Here is a 17,810-nt window from a genome sequence, read left to right on the forward strand (position 1 = left end):
GGGCCCGCCGGCCAGCACCAAACCCCTTCTGAAAAACCAGTCTGAACTCACCAGCTCCTTCTGCACCCAAGAGATCCCGACCTGGAGGCTGGAGCCCGGAGCACTGTCCCTTTGGCTGCTTGTCCCATGCTCTTCCAGCGCCTCCTGATGCTCCCCTGCCGCCAGAGGGCCATGTGTGTGGGGGGTGCAGAGCACCGGTGGCAGCAGGGGCAGCCCCTTGAAGAGAGACCCCTCTTCCTCCATCCAGCAGCACTTGGCCATCGGGGTGCCTGAGGCTGGCCTGGGGTGTCAGGGAAACCTCTGTTAGTCTCCCTGAAACAGGGTCATGCTCCAAAGGGTCCTATCACAGATGTGGACTATGGCTGTCACCCCAGGCTTTTTGCACAGGGGGTCGCTCCCCCCTCTCAGACGTTCCCCCCCAAAGTTTTTCTCCTTTAATCCCTCCTGACCACCCTCTCCTTCCGTCCGAGAATTGAGGTGGGTGGCCTGAGTCTTTCCTAGCACGTCTCTCACACGAGCAGAGCCCTTGGGATGCTGCAGGGAGGGGGCTGAGCCGCCGAAGGGCCTGGGTAGGGGGAGCGTGGCCGTGGCGAGAGGGAGAAACCAGGCGTCTGTTGCCTTTGGTAGGGGATTGCAAAGGAGAAGGCTCTTGTGCCACTCCTTGTGGGAAGGGAGGGAGGAGGGGACGGAAGGACAAGCTGGCATTTGAGCGCCGTTCCCCAGCACGACGGGGCACTTGAAGGGACCCTCCTTACCGAGCGAGCGGAAGGGCACTACCGAGCCACCAGGAAAGCTGCAGCGCCGATTCCATTCCTCTCTGTCCCATGGAGCTGCTGAGCCCAGCCTGGACCTCCAGTGCAGGGAGCAGCTCTGGGCGCTGCCTGGCCAACGGTAATAAACGTGCCAGGCTCCCAAGCATCCAGCGGAGCTGTGGGCTCAAAGGTTGCAGGCGAAGCAGTCCGTCCCCACGCCCTTTGGCATGCGGCCACCCGGCTTGCCCCTTCCAGCAACTCCCTCCCGTCCGAGCAGAAATTCCCAGGGGAAAGGCCACACGCCCTGGGCAGGAAACCCCACTGCCTGCTCCTGGGAGCCCCAAGCTGTACGAAGGGGGCACATAAGCACATGGCGCGGCTCAAAGAGAGCACAGGTGGGGCTGCTTCGAGCGGCTTTGCTGGGGCTCATGCAGAGGACGGCTTGGACACCCCCCGGCTCAGAGGAGTGAGATGCAGGCCTCTGCCCGCGCACGGCACTGGCTGGGGAGCTGGAGTCCAGCCACAGGGGCCCATGCTGGACCCTGGAGGGGAAACAGACATGGTGGCCTGCAGCTATGCTGAGTGTCACCCACGGCACCCTACACGCCCTCCCCCCAGTGAGGTGGAGGGCCCAGCTGTGGGTTGGCGCTGGGGGCTCCCTGTTTGAGAGCTGGGCAGCGGGGCCGTTACCCACCAGCTGGGTGCAGCTGGGCTGCGTGACAATGGCACAGTGCACTTCCCACAGGCAGCTGTGGGGGAAACTGAGGCACAGAGCAGGGACGCAAGTGGCTCAGGGGCGCACAAGGAGTAAGAGCTGCAGCTAGTGCTCAGGATCCTGCCCCTCCTCCCCCGAAAGGGCAGGAACCCAGGAGTCCTGGCTCCCAGCTCCCCCGCCCCCCCCCCCCCGAGCCAGGCAGGAACCCAGGAGTCCTGGCTCCCAGGCCCCTCCCACCCGTCCAGCCACCGGATCACTGCGGGGTGGGTAACAGGCGGGCCGAGGGGGCGGGGCTACATGAGGGGGCGGGGCTGAGCGGAGGGGGAAGGGTCCGGCCGCTCGGTGGGCGGGGCCTGGAGTCACGTGGCCGATCCAAGATGGCGGCGCCCAGGGCGGTAGGTGGGGGGGAATGTCACCGCGCCCCCCCCCCGGCAGAGCATCCCGAGCGGGGGGGGGGCAGGTTCCCGCCCGCCCCCCTAACGGCCCCCTCGAGTCCCGGCCCCCCCGCCCCATGTCACCCCCCCAGGGTCCCCAGTGCCTGGATCCTGCCCCCCCCCCGCCCCCATGTCACCCCCCGGGGTCCCCAGTGCCTGGATCCTGCCCCCCCCCCCGCCCCCATGTCACCCCCCGGGGTCCCCAGTGCCTGGATCCTGCCCCCCCCGCCCCCATGTCACCCCCCCCGGGGTCCCCAGTGCCTGGATCCTGCCCCCCCGCCCCCATGTCACCCCCCCGGGGTCCCCAGTGCCTGGATCCTGCCCCCCCCGCCCCCATGTCACCCCCCGGGGTCCCCAGTGCCTGGATCCTGCCCCCCCCGCCCCATGTCACCCCCCGGGGTCCCCAGTGCCTGGATCCTGCCCCCATGTCACCCCCCGGGGTCCCCAGTGCCTGGATCCTGCCCCCCCGCCCCCATGTCACCCCCCGGGGTCCCCAGTGCCTGGATCCTGCCCCCCCATGTCACCCCCCCGGGGTCCCCAGTGCCTGGATCCTGCCCCCATGTCACCCCCCGGGGTCCCCAGTGCCTGGATCCTGCCCCCCCGCCCCCATGTCACCCCCCGGGGTCCCCAGTGCCTGGATCCTGCCCCCCCATGTCACCCCCCCGGGGTCCCCAGTGCCTGGATCCTGCCCCCCCGCCCCCATGTCACCCCCCCGGGGTCCCCAGTGCCTGGATCCTGCCCCCCCGCCCCCATGTCACCCCCCGGGGTCCCCAGTGCCTGGATCCTGCCCCCCCATGTCACCCCCCCGGGGTCCCCAGTGCCTGGATCCTGCCCCCATGTCACCCCCCGGGGTCCCCAGTGCCTGGATCCTGCCCCCCCGCCCCCATGTCACCCCCCGGGGTCCCCAGTGCCTGGATCCTGCCCCCCCATGTCACCCCCCCGGGGTCCCCAGTGCCTGGATCCTGCCCCCCCCCGCCCCCATGTCACCCCCCGGGGTCCCCAGTGCCTGGATCCTGCCCCCCCGCCCCCATGTCACCCCGTGGGGTCCCCAGTGCCTGGATCCTGCCCCCATGTCACCCCCCCAGGGTCCCCAGTGCCTGGATCCTGCCCCCCCCGCCCCCATGTCACCCCCCGGGGTCCCCAGTGCCTGGATCCTGCCCCCCCGCCCCCATGTCACCCCCCGGGGTCCCCAGTGCCTGGATCCTGCCCCCCCATGTCACCCCCCCGGGGTCCCCAGTGCCTGGATCCTGCCCCCCCATGTCACCCCCCCGGGGTCCCCAGTGCCTGGGTCCTGCCCCCCCCGCCCCCATGTCACCCCCCGGGGTCCCCAGTGCCTGGATCCTGCCCCCCCCCGCCCCATGTCACCCCCCGGGGTCCCCAGTGCCTGGGTCCTGCCCCCCCCGCCCCCATGTCACCCCCCGGGGTCCCCAGTGCCTGGGTCCTGCCCCCCCCGCCCCCATGTCACCCCCCCGGGGTCCCCAGTGCCTGGATCCTGCCCCCCCCGCCCCCATGTCACCCCCCGGGGTCCCCAGTGCCTGGATCCTGCCCCCATGTCACCCCCCCAGGGTCCCCAGTGCCTGGGTCCTGCCCCCCCCGCCCCCATGTCACCCCCCGGGGTCCCCAGTGCCTGGATCCTGCCCCCCCCGCCCCCATGTCACCCCCCCGGGGTCCCCAGTGCCTGGATCCTGCCCCCCCGCCCCCATGTCACCCCCCCGGGGTCCCCAGTGCCTGGATCCTGCCCCCCCCGCCCCCATGTCACCCCCCCCAGGGTCCCCAGTGCCTGGGTCCTGCCCCCCACCCCCATAACCCCTCCTCTGCCCCCCCACCCCCATGTCACCCTCCTGGGTCCCCAGTGCCTGGGTCCTGCCCCCCACCTCCATAACACCCCCCCCGGTCCCCAGCCTGGGTCCCTGCTCTCCAGTGTCCCCACTGCTGCTTTCTAGGGCCCCAGTAACCCGCCCTGATCCACAGTGCCCACCCCCCATGACACCCCACTGCTGCTGGTGGCACCTGAGTGGGAGCCTCGGCGAGACCTGCTCCACCTGAGTGCGTCCTCGGTCAGAGCGCGCCGCAAACTCTGTGCCGGCCGTGCCCGGCTCGGTGTCCGGGACCCCCCCGCTCTCGCTGCCTCTGACTCTGCCGGGGACTGAACACACTGGGGGGCTGGTTCCGCATTGCTCGGGGGCGCATGCTGCAGGGCGCCCAAGCCTGCCTGGCTAAACGTAGGTGCCCGGTGGGAGGCTGCCTCGCACGTGCGACCGCGGGACGCCGCTCGTGTGCGAGGCTGCTCAATAACATCCGCAGAGCTAGGGAGTGACCTGCCTTGGGTCAGGCGAGCAGCAAGAGGTTGTGCAAAAGACCCACGGTAGTAGAGCGTGGAGAAGGCCCCAGACGCTGGATCTGGGAAAGGACTGTGGTCCCTGCGACCTCAGATACCAGCCCAAATGTCCAGATTTCACTGGTGTGATGCGGTAGATTCATTGGCAGAGCCAGGCCTCAGGAAACAGCTCCCAGCGCTGGCAGCCGGCCTGCAAAACCTCCACGCCCGCCCTGGGTGGCCCAGGTGCCAGGGTTATCCAGCTCTTCGCTGGGTGGTGTCAATTGCACGTGGGTTCTAGTCAGTGTCACCGCAGAGCCGCTGTTACTGGCTGGTCTGTTACAGTGTGGTGTGGACTGGACCAGGAGGGCCCCTGCAAACACAACCTTTGGTTAAAATAGGGTGATCAGACAGCAAGTGTGAAAAATTGGCCTGGGGATAGGGAGTAATAGGAGCCTGTATAAGAAAAAGACCCAAAAATCGGAACTGTCCCTATAAAATCGGGACATCTGGTCACCCTAGTTTAAAATTGCCTCCTTTGGGATTGCTTATAAAAATGGCTTTTTAGGAACACCTCCCCTCAATATTTTTGGGGCCGAATATCACCTTGACAGTTTCCCTTTGAAACAGCAGCTGGGCTGCATGTCATTGGTGGGTGATGGCAGCCTTTGCTAGGAAGGGTAGGCTCAGGGAGAAGGGTTTGGGAAATTGGATTTGAAATTCGAAATCCCTCAGGGGGAAGAGGGAGCTGAGAGCACTGGCCAGCAGATGTCACTCGATCTCTTTGGGACAAGCTCCGGAGGAACCCCTGGTACTTTTCATGGCTGGGTCAAAGGGTTGGATTCAGCCCTGGTCAGTAGTGACCAGAACTCCAGTTCAATGGTCCCCGCGTTACGTTAGCTGTACAAGGTGACTGAACGCGTGGGCAAGCTGAGCTGTCTCTCCCTGCAAACGCGCCTTGGTCATGCTGTGAAGGATGCTGTAGCCTTGACAGACCTCATCTTGGTCTTGTGACATTAACGTCCTCGGGTGAAGAAGTGGATTCTTGGCTGAAATCTTTGCCACCTGCTTAACTTTTGCAGTTACCTGTAAAACCGTAACCCAACAGGTGAAAATGGCAAAGAATAAAGGAAAGGCGTTCGGTGTTTGCAAGCCACGCAGGAGCCTCAGGAGCGCTAACCTCAAGCATTTAAAAAAAACTCGAGGCAGGGCCCAAAGATCGGGAGATTGGCTTAAGAATCAGGGCATTTAAAATCCCGAGTTTGGAGTTCCTCTGGTTCACCTGCTGGGTGGTTTTCTTGGGTTTTTTGAGCCTCTGGGGTATGCTCAGGCCGGAGGGCTAGAGCTGCAGGTGTTTTTGAAAACGAAAGCTGAGATTCTCCTGACTTCGGGAGTTGGGACATTAAGACAAACACCACATATCGCGAGACTCTGATTAAACCCATCAGAGTTGGCACCACTGGATCCACCCCCGCCAGTGGTGAGTGGAGTGGGCTGTAGTGGCCGATGATGGGGTGGGGGTGCAAGGCTGGTGATGGGGCGAAGATGCAGCACGTGGGACCGTCCACTCCCCCTGCTGCTCAGTCAGCGCAGCCCCCGCTGTGTGCCAGCTCTCGGCTAGCAGCCCCCCACCCCCCGTCCCACTTCCGGCTGGCGCTGGCTGTGCGCTACTGGCTGCGGTGGCTGGTGAGCCTGGGCAGGCACCAGGCAGCAGCCGGTTACGTGTTCCCTCTGCTGCCCACCCATCAGCCCTTTTTGTGCCCCCCCCCCGCCCTGTCCTCTACCTGCTTCGCCTCTTCACCCCCCCAGCCCTGCTGCTCCTCCATATCCCCCCAGCGGGCGCATCTCACTCCCAGCGCCGTGTGGAGAACCAGCCCCTGGTCGGCGCGCTCAGCTCACGAACAGCCTGGTCGGCAGGCGCCTTCCTTCCCCCACTGCCTCTGGCTGGGCCGGCGCCCGGGAAAGCCCACAACCCTCCCAGCCCTGCGTGTGCCAAAGCCCCGCACAGCGCTGGCACGGGGCAGCCTCTCCGCCCCTCAGCTCAGCTCTGGAGTTGGGGGGGTGGGAGAGGAAGCGATTTCCACCCTATTCACGTCCCAAACCTGCAGGCTCCACAGCAGCTCCCCCAGCAGCCCCCTCCCCACTCGCCGTGGGGCTGCTCTGTCCCTGGGCACCTCCCCTGCTGAGCCACCTCTCTGCTCCGCTGCAGACAGGTTCCTGGGGCACAATGCTCCTAGGGCGTAACCCCTTCCTGCCCACGCTGGGGCCGAGGGACAGGAGGCAGCTGGGTTATGTGGGTAGCTAGCAGCAGCCTGGGGGTGTCAGCTGCCCTTCCACACTGCGGGGCAGCAAGGGACAAGCTGCTTGGGGGAGGTGGGAGGAGAGATGAACTCTGCCAAGACACGGGCCATGTCATTCCCCCCAGCCCCGCGCATCCCTTCCCTCCCGCATGGTGCCGAAAGGCTGCTGCTGCCCACGCTCTGGTGTGACCCCTGGCAGAAATCTAGGGAGTGGGGATGTGAGACCCTGCCTGCCCCCCCATGTGTTGCCTCGGGAAGACGTGGTACCAGGAGAGGCGGGTCTGTCCTGGGGGCCCAGCCAGGTGAGGGAGGAAGATGGAGAGGGTCTGGCAGGGAGGGTCGGGTCGGTTGGTCACCCACTTGTGTGAGAGAGATGTACAGGAATGTGGGGGGGCATGTGTGTGTGTGTGTGTGTCACCTCTCCCTGTGTGCATGTGTGGGGGTAGGGGTGTATGCGTGTCACCTCTACCCCCCCCATGCCCACAGGGAGAGGTGACACGCACACACCTTTCCCCCCCACACACACGCCCACAGGGAGAGGTGACACGCACACACCTCTACCCCCCCCATGCCCACAGGGAGAGGTGACACGCACACACCTCTCCCCCCCACACACACGCACACAGGGAGAGGTGACACGCACACACCTCTGCCCCCCCCACGCCCACAGGGAGAGGTGACACGCACACACCTCTCCCTGTGTGCGTGGTGGGGGGGGTAGAGGTGTGTGCGTGTCACCTCTCCCTGTGTGCATGTGTGGGGGGCTAGGGGTGTGTGTGTGTGTGTCACCTCTCCCTGTGTGCGTGTGTGGGGGGGTAGGGGTGTGTGTGTGTGTCACTCCTCCCTGTGTGTGTCACCCATCCCCATGTGAACCGTAAAGCCTTAAGGTTAATAAAGACTCCAGCTAGGCAGTATTTTTTCACGGGGGCTCAGTCAACTCGACATTAATTGGAACGTTTGTCCTACTTGGTTCTGACAATTGCCGTCGACCTCGCTCGAATGCGAGAGATTTTACCAGGTGTCCCGTGTTCAGCACAGGGAAATCCGGTCTCCCCACCCTTCGCCCAGTTTCCCAGCTGCCTGGGTTTACTGAAGCTCTTTGCTGGCCTTTCCCCTCCTCCTCTTTTTGTGAATGACGTTGCAAAACCAGACCCATTAGACCCTCCATTTGTGGCTTCAGCCCAGGAGATGCACAGAGGGGCAGAGCCGCTCTGCTGCTGTGTGGTCGGATGTTTCTTGGCAAGGGCTGGAACGAAGGTCTCCTTGGCTTGGGCCAGCTGCTCTGAGCCGTGGCTGCATCTCCAGTGGGAGAGTTGAAGGTGTTTTGCTGTAGCAAGTGCTGCTTTAATCGCGTCTCTCCTGCAGACAGATGCTTCAAGCTTCAGAAACCCTGTACATGTAATTTCTGGTTCTGCAGCTAATGAATGAAGCTGTGAGGTGAATGTCTCCTTGTAGGGAAACTGAGACACAGACTGGGGAAGAGATTTGCTCCCGATTTGGCAGCAATTGGTGATCTGGCTGGGGATAGGACCGAGGTTTCTTGACCCCCAGACTCATTATTATCCACTTTATACACAGGGGAAACCGAGGCATGGAGATGGCAAAGTGGGAGAGCTGGGAAAGAAACCCAGGAGTCCTGAATCCTAGTCCCACCCCTGCTTTAACCACTAGACACACTCCCCTCCCAGAGCAGGGGCTAGAACCCAGAAGTCCTGGCTCCCGCTCCCCATGTAACAAGCATTGTAAATGAAAAGCAGGTATCAAGGTGCTCCCCCGGGCTGGGGAATCCAGCTGTTTCCACAGTGGCTGAGCTGTCTGCCGGTGTGATGCTGTGAGCCACCATCCGAGATGTGAAATCCAGTTTCCAATCAGTGCAGTGCGATCACACAGGATGTGTCCCTGGCTCCTGTGCAGCCGTCACCTGTCAGCATGCGGCTCTGACCCCTTGGGAGCAGAGAGGCCACCGTTAACCTCGAACCAGCAGAGCCCTCTGGGAGGTGGGGATGGGGAGGAATTGGGCTGCGTCTGTTAGAGGATTCTCTTTGTATTCTGCTGTTTGCATTGACAGCCCCCAGACCCCCAGCCTTAGAAATCCGATGGACTGTCTGGGAGTTCACGTGATTAACCGTGTGTCTTGCAGCTCCGGCAATGCGGGGCCTTTGCCTGCCGTCCATATGGCAGTGCCACCTCCCCGGACCCTCAAAAGGGCGGCATCCTTCAGTACCTCTGTAACTGGTTCTATGACATCGAATACCTCGTCGGCTGGAGCGCGAAGCTTCACTTCAGAAACCTGCGAAGGAAGAACGCGTACGTACAGCCCTTGCCTCTGGTTTTCCCGAACCAAGAAGGGGTGCAGGGGGTGGGGAGAGATGGCTAGAACTTGATTCAGCAACTGACTTCTTGGAAAAGAGAAACTTCTGAGCAGCTGTGACTGTAAATGGGTTGGTTATGGAAGCCAAGAACTGCCAGGTACCTATGGGGAGACGTGCAGAACCAACCGCTCATGGGAGATCTAAAGAGGAGCTAGGTGGGAATTGTTCGGTATTTTTTTGGGGTGGAAAAATGCCGTTGTTTTTTTTTTTTTAACTGAAGCTGTTCGTGGGAAAGGGTCAGTTTTGATGAATTTCCCAGCAGGACAAAAATGCTGGAAAAATCTTTTGAATTGGAAAGTTTCTTTTTTTTTTCCATTTGGAAGCAACTTTTTGGTCTGGAAATTTGGTCTTGCCAATTCAAAAGTTAATTGATACTAAAAGAAAATTAAAAGGTCAAAATTGAAGCAAAATGTCTCTGAAGTCAGAAAACGTTTCCCCCGAGCCAAACTGCATGTTTCTGTTTGGTTTGTCTACTCACAAGTGTTAGAGATTTTGCTCTTTTGTCTCGATTCTATATGAGAAACGTTTTCCAGATCTTGAAAATTCTCACAGGGCCTGAAAACCATTCCTGCCCGGCCCTCTTGTAAAGAAGAATACGCAGCCCTAGTGTGGCACTTCTCCTCAGGAGCGCGCCGAACTCAAAGGCGCAGCTGTTATGACTGGGTCATGGGCAGTGCGATCTAGTAGTCGGAGCCAGCATCTGCAGTCACGAGTCGGGAACCAGGGGCAGGAGACAGACTGGAGGTTGGGAACTACAAGTCAGGCGCCAGGAGCTGAGCTGGGTCGGACGCCAGGCAGGGGGAGGGTTGGAACGTGCTGCATCTGTGACCCTCGGCCTGGGTTCGAGACCCAAGGCACAGGGGACTTGCATCTGAGCTGTGGAGCCCTTTGCAGTTGGCATTGCCTGCACCCAAGGGCTAGAAGCTGTTACCAGCTGGTGGCGCGGTCAGTGGGGTTTCTGGGTCTCCATCCGGTTCCTAGCAGCTCACAAGACTCATTAAGTCTCAGGGTTGCTCTGGTCCTGGCGTAGTGTGTGGGAGAGAAGCTGCCCTGGCTGTTGGGACTTCGTTCTCCAGTGGTTTTTAACTTCAGGACGGTTATTTGAGTCCACATCATATTGTTTGTTGTTACCATAGCACCGGGAGCCCCAGTCGTGGATCAGGGCCCCACTGTGCCAGGTGCTGCACGAACACAGAGCAAAAAAACCCGTCCATGCTCCTCTTATCCATGTACATGCCTTGGACCCGCACAGATTGAAATGAACGGGCTCTGTGTGCATATTTCTGGGCAAAATTTCGAATAGATCATAACCTCTTTGGAGCAAGGGCTGCATGTGTACAGCTCCGAGCACGCCAGGGTCCTGCTCCAGTTCAGAGGTTACATCATAATAATAGTCCTTGAAATGCACCATTTTTGTGTTGAAAAGTGTTATGATCCTTTTCCCCCCTCCCCCTTTTGCCAGGTACTACGGTTACACCAAGGACATCTACGGAGACAACGTTGCCGCTGCCTTCTTTGTCCTGTCCCACAGAGGAAGAGTGAGGTACTGACGCTCTCGGCCAAGCCCTGGGGACGTGGGTCTGGCCTGGGAACCCCCTTGGCAGAGTCCCGGTTCCCGGTGCCTCAGTTCTCTTAACGCTAGCATTTCTCCTTCCAGGTTTCAAGGCCAGGAGACCTGGTTCTGTGTGGACCAGCACGGGAAGTACAGCTCCGATTTCCTGCAGCTCCGAGACGTGCCTGTGGTGGCCATCGACCTCACGGGCTCTGTGTTGAACTATGATGGGCTGGATAACCTAGGTGAGAAATCGATGGACTCCGCAGAGGGCATTTGTCTGGGGGATCTTTGGTGCAGCTGGGGGCACAGAAACACTCAGGCTCATAAGACTGGCTTTTCTTATGGAGGAGGCAGTGCGGGCTAGTGGATAGAGCCCTGGACTGGGACTCAGGAGATCTGAGTTCTGTTCCCAGCTCTGCTGCTGCATGGTCCCCACCTCTGTGCCTCCATTTCCCCATTTGTAAAATGGGAATCGTGATCCCAACCTCCTTTATAAAGAGCTTTGAGATCAAAGGATGAAGCCGGGGTGATAAGTTTTGCTGATTTCCCTTGTCCCAGAGCTCTTGAATGTCCCCAGGAGTCCTCCATGGAGTGAGCGTTTCTCAGGGCACAAACAGGTAACCTGTGGAACTCACTGCTGCAGGATATTGTTGGAAGAACTAGATTAGTACATTTGAGAAAAGATTAGACATTTACTGTAATAGCAGCAGCAATGCATCTCTCCTCTGGGAATCCCAGGGCACTTTCATTATTTATTTATACAACAGTAGTGCCTAGGTGCCCCCGCTGCGGCCCAAGGCCCCATGGTGCCAGGCGCTGTACAGACGATCTCTGCCCCATAGAGCATATGGTCTAACGTATCGACCGTGTTGGGAGGAGCGGATTGATAGTTGGAGTCAGAGACCATCCGTCCCTTCTTGTCTTTAAGGCTGGTGCTATAAGGTTCGGACAGCTGCCGTGTGTCAGGGAAGTGACAGGACAGGCCGGTTTCATACTGACTAATCCCAGGGGACCGGGCTGATGCTGGGTGATTCAGGGACCTACCAATCTATTTATCTGCTGACGTGATGCCCAGCGTGACGCTGGGGCCACAAGGGCTAACACTGGCGTGGGCTGCACAAACCAGGGAATCTCCTGTCGGGGCAGAGGGGTTATTTTCCCCCTGTGTCTGGCCCTGTGTGACCTCTGCGGGGACCTGGCATCTAGTTCTGGTGCCCACGAGTCAGGAAGGAGGTTGATCAAGGGGCGGGGGTCCCCGAAGGAGCCAGGAGAATGATCGAAGGGTTAGAAAACATGCCCTGGAGTGACAGACTCACAGAGCTCGGCCTATCGAGCTTAACACCAAGAGGGTTCAGAGGTGTTGAGGTTAGTCTGTAAGTATCTATACCGGAAGCAGCGATTTCATACCAAGCTCTTCAGTCTCGCTGAGGAAGGTTGAACCCGGCCCATGGTTGGAAGTTGAAGCCGGACGAATTCAGACTGGAACTGAGGCGAGGATTGTTCACAGGGAGGGTAATTTCCTAGAGCAGTTTCCCAAGGAGGGCGGGGTGGATTCTCCAGCCCTGTGTGTGTGTGTTTAAAAGCTCTGCTGTTTTCTGGCCCGTGGCACACAGATCAGGCCAGCTGTTCACGTGCTCCCTTACAATCTGTTCCTCCATTTCAGCATCACCATTTTTGGCTGTTGAAATCCACTTTGGCCTTTGCCTTCCTGCTTCCTGTGCTTTTAAATATTTTATACTGTTCCCTGGCTGGGAGCCCGTCGGAGGCAGTAATGTAGCGGGCACCTCTCGGGGCTCGCAATGGCGACATCGCGTTCTTAATGGGCAAGGGGGAGCCAAGGAAGGTGGAGCCTGAGGATCTGGGTAAAATCTCATGCTGAGGGTTTATCAGGCTGAGAAATCATCTCCCACGGGAAGTGGCTGTAACCTGCCTGCCGGAGTCACTGGCCAAAACCGCAGAGAGCAGAGGTGGGGAGACAACCCCTTTTCTCTTCTCTAACTTCGGGGAGGTCACTGCTGCATCTGGCTTAGCATTCTCCTGCGCTTACAACTTGGGTGCCAGCGATCCCAGCCCTGACTCATTTGTCTAAGAATCCGACTTCCCCGGTGTTCACTTTGTACCAGTCTTTTCCGTGAGTGGCCAGCGCCACGATCCCGCGGCTGGTGCGTGTTGGTCCCGGCATCTCCGTGGTGGAGCCAAAGGCAGGATGGGAGCCTTGGTGTGCGGCTGGGTGGCCGGCTACCTTTAGTAAATTACAGGTGCTTTTGCAGTACGGGCAGTTCCTGGTGGCTGTGTTGGCGGGGTGTGTTCCTCGCTGTGAGAGCCTTCGTAACGCACGGCTGGAGAGACGGCATGTCCGTTTCCTGGCAGTCGGACGCAGCTGCTATCTCAGGCAATAATTCGATTAACCTAATCCATCTGCCTGCGTTAGTCTGAAATAATCAGATGTGTCCAAAGACATAAAGCTGCCATCTGTTGAGACCAGATCTCAGGTTACACAGAGATCTGTTGTCTGGTGTTTAGCTGTCACTTTGGTCTGATCTTGTTGAGGACTCATCATTGCCAGCTCAGGATTTTAGTGCGAGTCTGGCAAGATTTGGTGGTGTCTTTAAAGCCCCAGCGCCTGGAGTCCTGTGATTCCATGAGCCCCTCAGGGTGTGTCCACACTGCAAAGGAGAACCCGTGGTGCTGAATCTCAGAGCCTGGGTCGACTGACTTGGGCTCACGCTGAGGGGTTAAAAACAGCACAGCAAACCTGGAAAGCCCACTGCAGCTCTGGGCTCCTGGCAGCCAGACAGCCCTCTTCTTGAGAGGTTTGCCCCCTTGCCAACCCAGCATTAGCCAGGGGACTTGGAGTTAAAAGCATCCAGAGGGCAGGGCAACAGTGGCTGTTATGGATACAGGGCAGAATGGCCGCTGGTTGCAATGGTGCTAAGCCACCTGGGAACCAGCGGTTTGTGTCAGTGACTCTTTGTTTCCCCGCCCTGGTCTCCCGTCTCGAGTTAGAAGAGCTGGTTCCCTCGTAAGGGAATGCACAGCACGCTGGGCCAAAATCAGCCCTGCTCTGACTTGCCGAGGCTTGAACTGGGGAGGAGTTTGACCCTTTGTCTACAGTTATTTTCGTCGGTTTCCCTGCTGCTAGACAGAGAGGCAGGAGGAGGCTGTCCCTTTTCCTTCAGCTGTCGCAGCCCCCTAATTTCCAGGGGTTGGTTCCTGACCTCGCTGCGCGTCTCTGGTTAGTGGAGCCAGGTTTGGGTTGGTCTCTGGCTGCTGGGGGGGGGTTGGATTTTCTCCACCCCTCGGCTTGTTTCTGGTTCTTGCCCACGGCCGCTGGGCCCGATTCTCAGTCGCTCTGCGCCTTGTGTAGTCGCAGCAGAACGCGCAGCTGCGGGCTGCTGGAAGGCGATGGGGAATTCGGTGCATCACTTGCACTGTCTCTGAGTGTCCCTCAGCGGAGCTCAGGGATAGGCCAGTCCTTCCCACCGTTGGCTCTGCATCACCGGGGGCCATGGTTGCTGGGCGGTTCTGCGTCTCACGTCACTCAGCTAGGCAGGACTTGGGTTTTATTTGATCAGTTTGATGGAGGAGGGTTGGTCATTTTTAAGCATTTTTATTTTTTTTTAATGGATGTGAATATTCACTGTTGTGGGAAACTCGGGGGGGTCAGACAAAGGGGGGGTCAGACGATGGTTACTTAATGGCAGGAGATGCTGAGATTCAAGTTAACGCTTTAGAACCGTTAAATCACAAATTGGCAGCATCACGTGTCGAAACAGGCGAAATCACTCACCTGAAATCGAACGCTCAAGCAGCGCTTTTCACACGTTGCCTAGCTCTGCGGCTTGATCATCATCCTGTCGAGAAATCGACATTCAGCACCATGTGCTGATCAAAGCCGAGTTCTTCCAACCCTAGATAGAGCCCCCCAGCTCACACTTCTCTGTGCCACCCCTAAAAATGAGGGTTTGGTATTTTATTGCCCTGGAGTCCGGTGAGGAGACCCAGCCTCTGACCGGAGTTGCGGGAGGAGGGAGAAGGAATTGGGGCCTTTCCTTGTGGATGTTGACTATCTGGCCATGTTGTAGCTTGCAGAGATTATTTTTCAGGTTGCTGGTAGCAGCCAGAAGGATCTTTGAGGCCTGTGTTGCGTCAAGTTATGATTCCCCACCTCCTCTACCACCCTTGGCCGGCATTTCTTCACTTGGGCGCGTAGTGGGCTCAGAGATACCAAGGCCAGAAGGGAGCATCTAGTCTGACTTCCTGCACATTGCAGGCCACAGGCCCTCACCCATTCTGGCTGAGGAAGGGAAAACCTGCCAGAGTCTCCACCGAGCTGACCTGGTGGTGGTGGATTCCTTCCTGACCCCAAATCTGGGGATCAGTTAGACCTGGAGCATGTGGGTGAGACCCGCCCACCAGACACCTGGGGAAGAATTCCCTGTAGTAGCTCAGACCCCTCCCTGCCTAGTGGTGCATCCCCGGCCGCTGGGGCTATTCGCTGCTAGGCACGCTCAGGTGACAGAGAAAAGGGGCGGGTTTCCAGAGGGGCTGAGTGCCTGCCATTGCCAGAGACATCACTGGGGTGTGGGCGCCGGGCAAGAGGGAGGTGGGTAAGCGCCACCTCCTGTGGGAGGAGACAAAATTCAAGTTCTGGGTCACCTTGGAAGCTCTCACTCCAGGTGGGTACCGAGATTGGGGCCAGCAGAGGTGGAGGGGGGGCTGGCCAGCTGCCACCGGGCTTGGAGGCACGTGGCTCCACCCTCCTTTTCCTTTCCGCACCTGCAGTGAAGCTGACGGCGCTGAAATCCCTGGACCTGAGCCGCTGCCCCCACGTTGACGATTGGACCCTAAGCCGGCTGCATGTCTTCAAGGACAGCCTGGAGGAGCTCTCGCTGGCTGGGTGCCCCCAGGTCACGGAGCGGGGCCTGGCTTGCCTCCACCAGCTCGAGTGAGTGGGAAGTGCAGCGCAGTGGTCAGAGCATGGGGCGGGGAATCGGGACACCTGGGTTCAGAGGCTGGCTTTAGGATGGAGGGGAGGGCTAGGGGTTAGAGCAGGGGGTGCTGGGAGCAAGGAGGCCTGGGTTCTACCCTCCGCTCTAGGAAGGGAGTGGGGTATAGTGGTTAGAGGAGCCAGGACTCCTGGGCGCTATCCCTCACTTTCACTATCGCTCTGTGCCTCAGTTTCCCTCTCTCTGTGACGGGGGCATTGTGGGGGAGCTGTGCGGTCCGGCTAATTAGCCAGAAAGGGCTTTGAGCCACTCGGGAAGAGCCCAGGAGCATGATGGTTATTCCTGCCCTGCCCCTCAGACAGCGCAGCTGCGCCAGCCGGGGGATCCGTTGTGTCGCACTCACGTAAAATCCCCCGGCGGCGCTCAGCCGCGGGCGTCTTCGGGAACACTGGCACGCAGGCGCCACCGCGGATCGCCTGGGTGTGGTGCGGGCAGATCCCGGTCCCTCTCTCCCTCCTCAGCAGGGCTGCAGGGGCCTCTCTCGAGCGTGTGCCGTGATGGTGGGGGCTGTGCCCCGGCTGCCCCTTTCCGGGGAGAACGGCGTGTCCTGCCCACGGGGGAGCTAACGCAAGGGCCAGGCAGCGTTACTGGGGCTCGGAGAAACCCGCTTCGTCCTCACCTGCCACGTGTGGAAACGACGCCTCCCCCCCCCGGCTCCCCAAGGACTGTACTAGTGCCCACCTCTTCCGCCCAAGACACGACAGGCGCCCTGTGCACAGGGTTCACTTCCACGGTGCCTCTCCTGGGAGGAGCTGTGCTCCTGCAGACACCGACCGTCCCCTTCGCCCCAAGGCATCAAAGCACTTTCCAATCTCCCCATCCGCCCGGCAGGGAAACTGAGGTGCAGACAGGGAGTAGCGAGTTGCTGGAGTCTGTGCTACCTGGGAATAGAACCCAGGCATCCGGGCCACATTTCTCCCTGCTCTAACCACTAGTCACCACTCCTTCCCCTGAGGCCAAAGGGCCAGGTCCAGGGCTAAGTTTTTAAAGGTTCGCTGGTGCCTATCTCCCGGTGGAGCTGATTCCCATTACATCTCCAGTGGGAGTGAGGAGCCGAAAGACAAAAATCCAGCCCTGGAATCTCTCTTCCCTCGCGTTGAGCATCCTTTGAGGGGAGGACGCGGCTTATGGGCCTGTGGGGCTTGGAGAGGGGGCGTTGGGTGCTGGGTGGGTGGAGAATCTGGCTCGGCTCCCAGCTCTGGGGGGAACCTCTCTAGCTGAGTCAGTCTGTGGCCCAGAGGAATTTTTATGAGCAGCGTTGCCCTGGCCACAAGGCTGCTCATTGCTCTGCATTTCGTTCTTATCCCTTTTCCCCGTCACCCTCCCCAGGCACCTGCGACGCCTCGACCTCTCGCACCTGCCCTCAGTGCCCACCCCGGGGCTGATCCGCATCTTGGTGGAGGAGATGCTGCCCCGGTGCGAGGTGGTGGGGCTGGGCCCTGGGGACGGACTGGCCCCGGTTTCTGGCGCCCAGACGAGCAGGGACGGAAGGGAGGAGCCCAGCGTCCCCAGCGGGGACAGGAGAGCTGGCGAGATCCCTGCCTGACGCCCGGCTGCCCTGCCCCTGGCTTTTCCCGATGCTGATGGAAGAGGGTGGGAAGAGATGGCCGCAAGCCGTGCTCCCCTCCGATCACGGACCATGAAGGACCCCAGCGTCGCCGTAGACTTGTGGGTGTGGCTGGGCGGTCCGGGCCTCCCGCTTTGCTCGCACCTAGGACAGGGCTTGCAATCGGCAGGACCGCGCTGTGGTCATTAAAGACCCCTCCCTGTGCTGCTCCCATCTCCTTGTTTGTGGGGAGAGGCCCGAGCGCCAGAAGAACATGGGGATACCGGGATGGAAGTGGCTGGGAGGCCAGAGGCCTTTGCAGCTCAGCAGGCGAACCCCCTGGCTGGGGTGGTTTGGTTTGGGTGGCGTCGGGGCCGGCCGGGAGCCTGGAGTGCCATGAAGGGACCTGGGAGAAGGGAAGATTTTTCGCGTTGGGCTGAGAAAGTTCTCAGAGCACAACCGTGTGGCATGTTCCCCGTGCCGCAGCGGGCAGGAAACAGCAGAAAGAAACGTAAAACAAACAGTCCCTTGCCCCCCCTCCCCGCCCCGTTCAGGCCAGCTTCATCCCGGGAAGAAGCGACAGCCGCCACCCCCCCTGCCTGTTTGAGGGCAGGCGGGCAGAGAGCTGGACGCGCCTTCATATTCCTAGGGGGAGGCGGTCGCGGCTGCGTCTCCCCCTCTCCCGCCCGCAGGCCTGGCCCAACGCCGCCTCCCTCCCGGCCTGCCTGGCGTTCCTCTGCCAGCGGGACTTGCGAGGGCCGGGGGGGCCTGGGATGTGGGACAGCTCATTGGACCCACTTCTGCTGGGGG

At 60.3% G+C, this 17,810-nt stretch overlaps 1 protein-coding gene across 1 annotated transcript; it reads left to right on the forward strand.

Moving 5' to 3' along the window:
* Window positions 1-1,786: 1,786 nt before the first annotated feature.
* Window positions 1,787-17,225, forward strand: DMAC2 (distal membrane arm assembly component 2). The gene is made up of 6 exons (XM_050928628.1): window positions 1,787-1,862; window positions 8,659-8,825; window positions 10,353-10,433; window positions 10,548-10,687; window positions 15,231-15,393; window positions 16,784-17,225. The coding sequence occupies exons 1-6, from the start codon at window positions 1,845-1,847 to the stop codon at window positions 16,998-17,000; spliced, it is 786 nt and encodes a 261-aa protein (XP_050784585.1). The 5' UTR covers window positions 1,787-1,844; the 3' UTR covers window positions 17,001-17,225.
* Window positions 17,226-17,810: the final 585 nt, after the last annotated feature.

This window comes from Gopherus flavomarginatus, chromosome 18 (assembly GCF_025201925.1).
Source record: "Gopherus flavomarginatus isolate rGopFla2 chromosome 18, rGopFla2.mat.asm, whole genome shotgun sequence".
NCBI lineage: Eukaryota > Metazoa > Chordata > Testudines > Testudinidae > Gopherus > Gopherus flavomarginatus.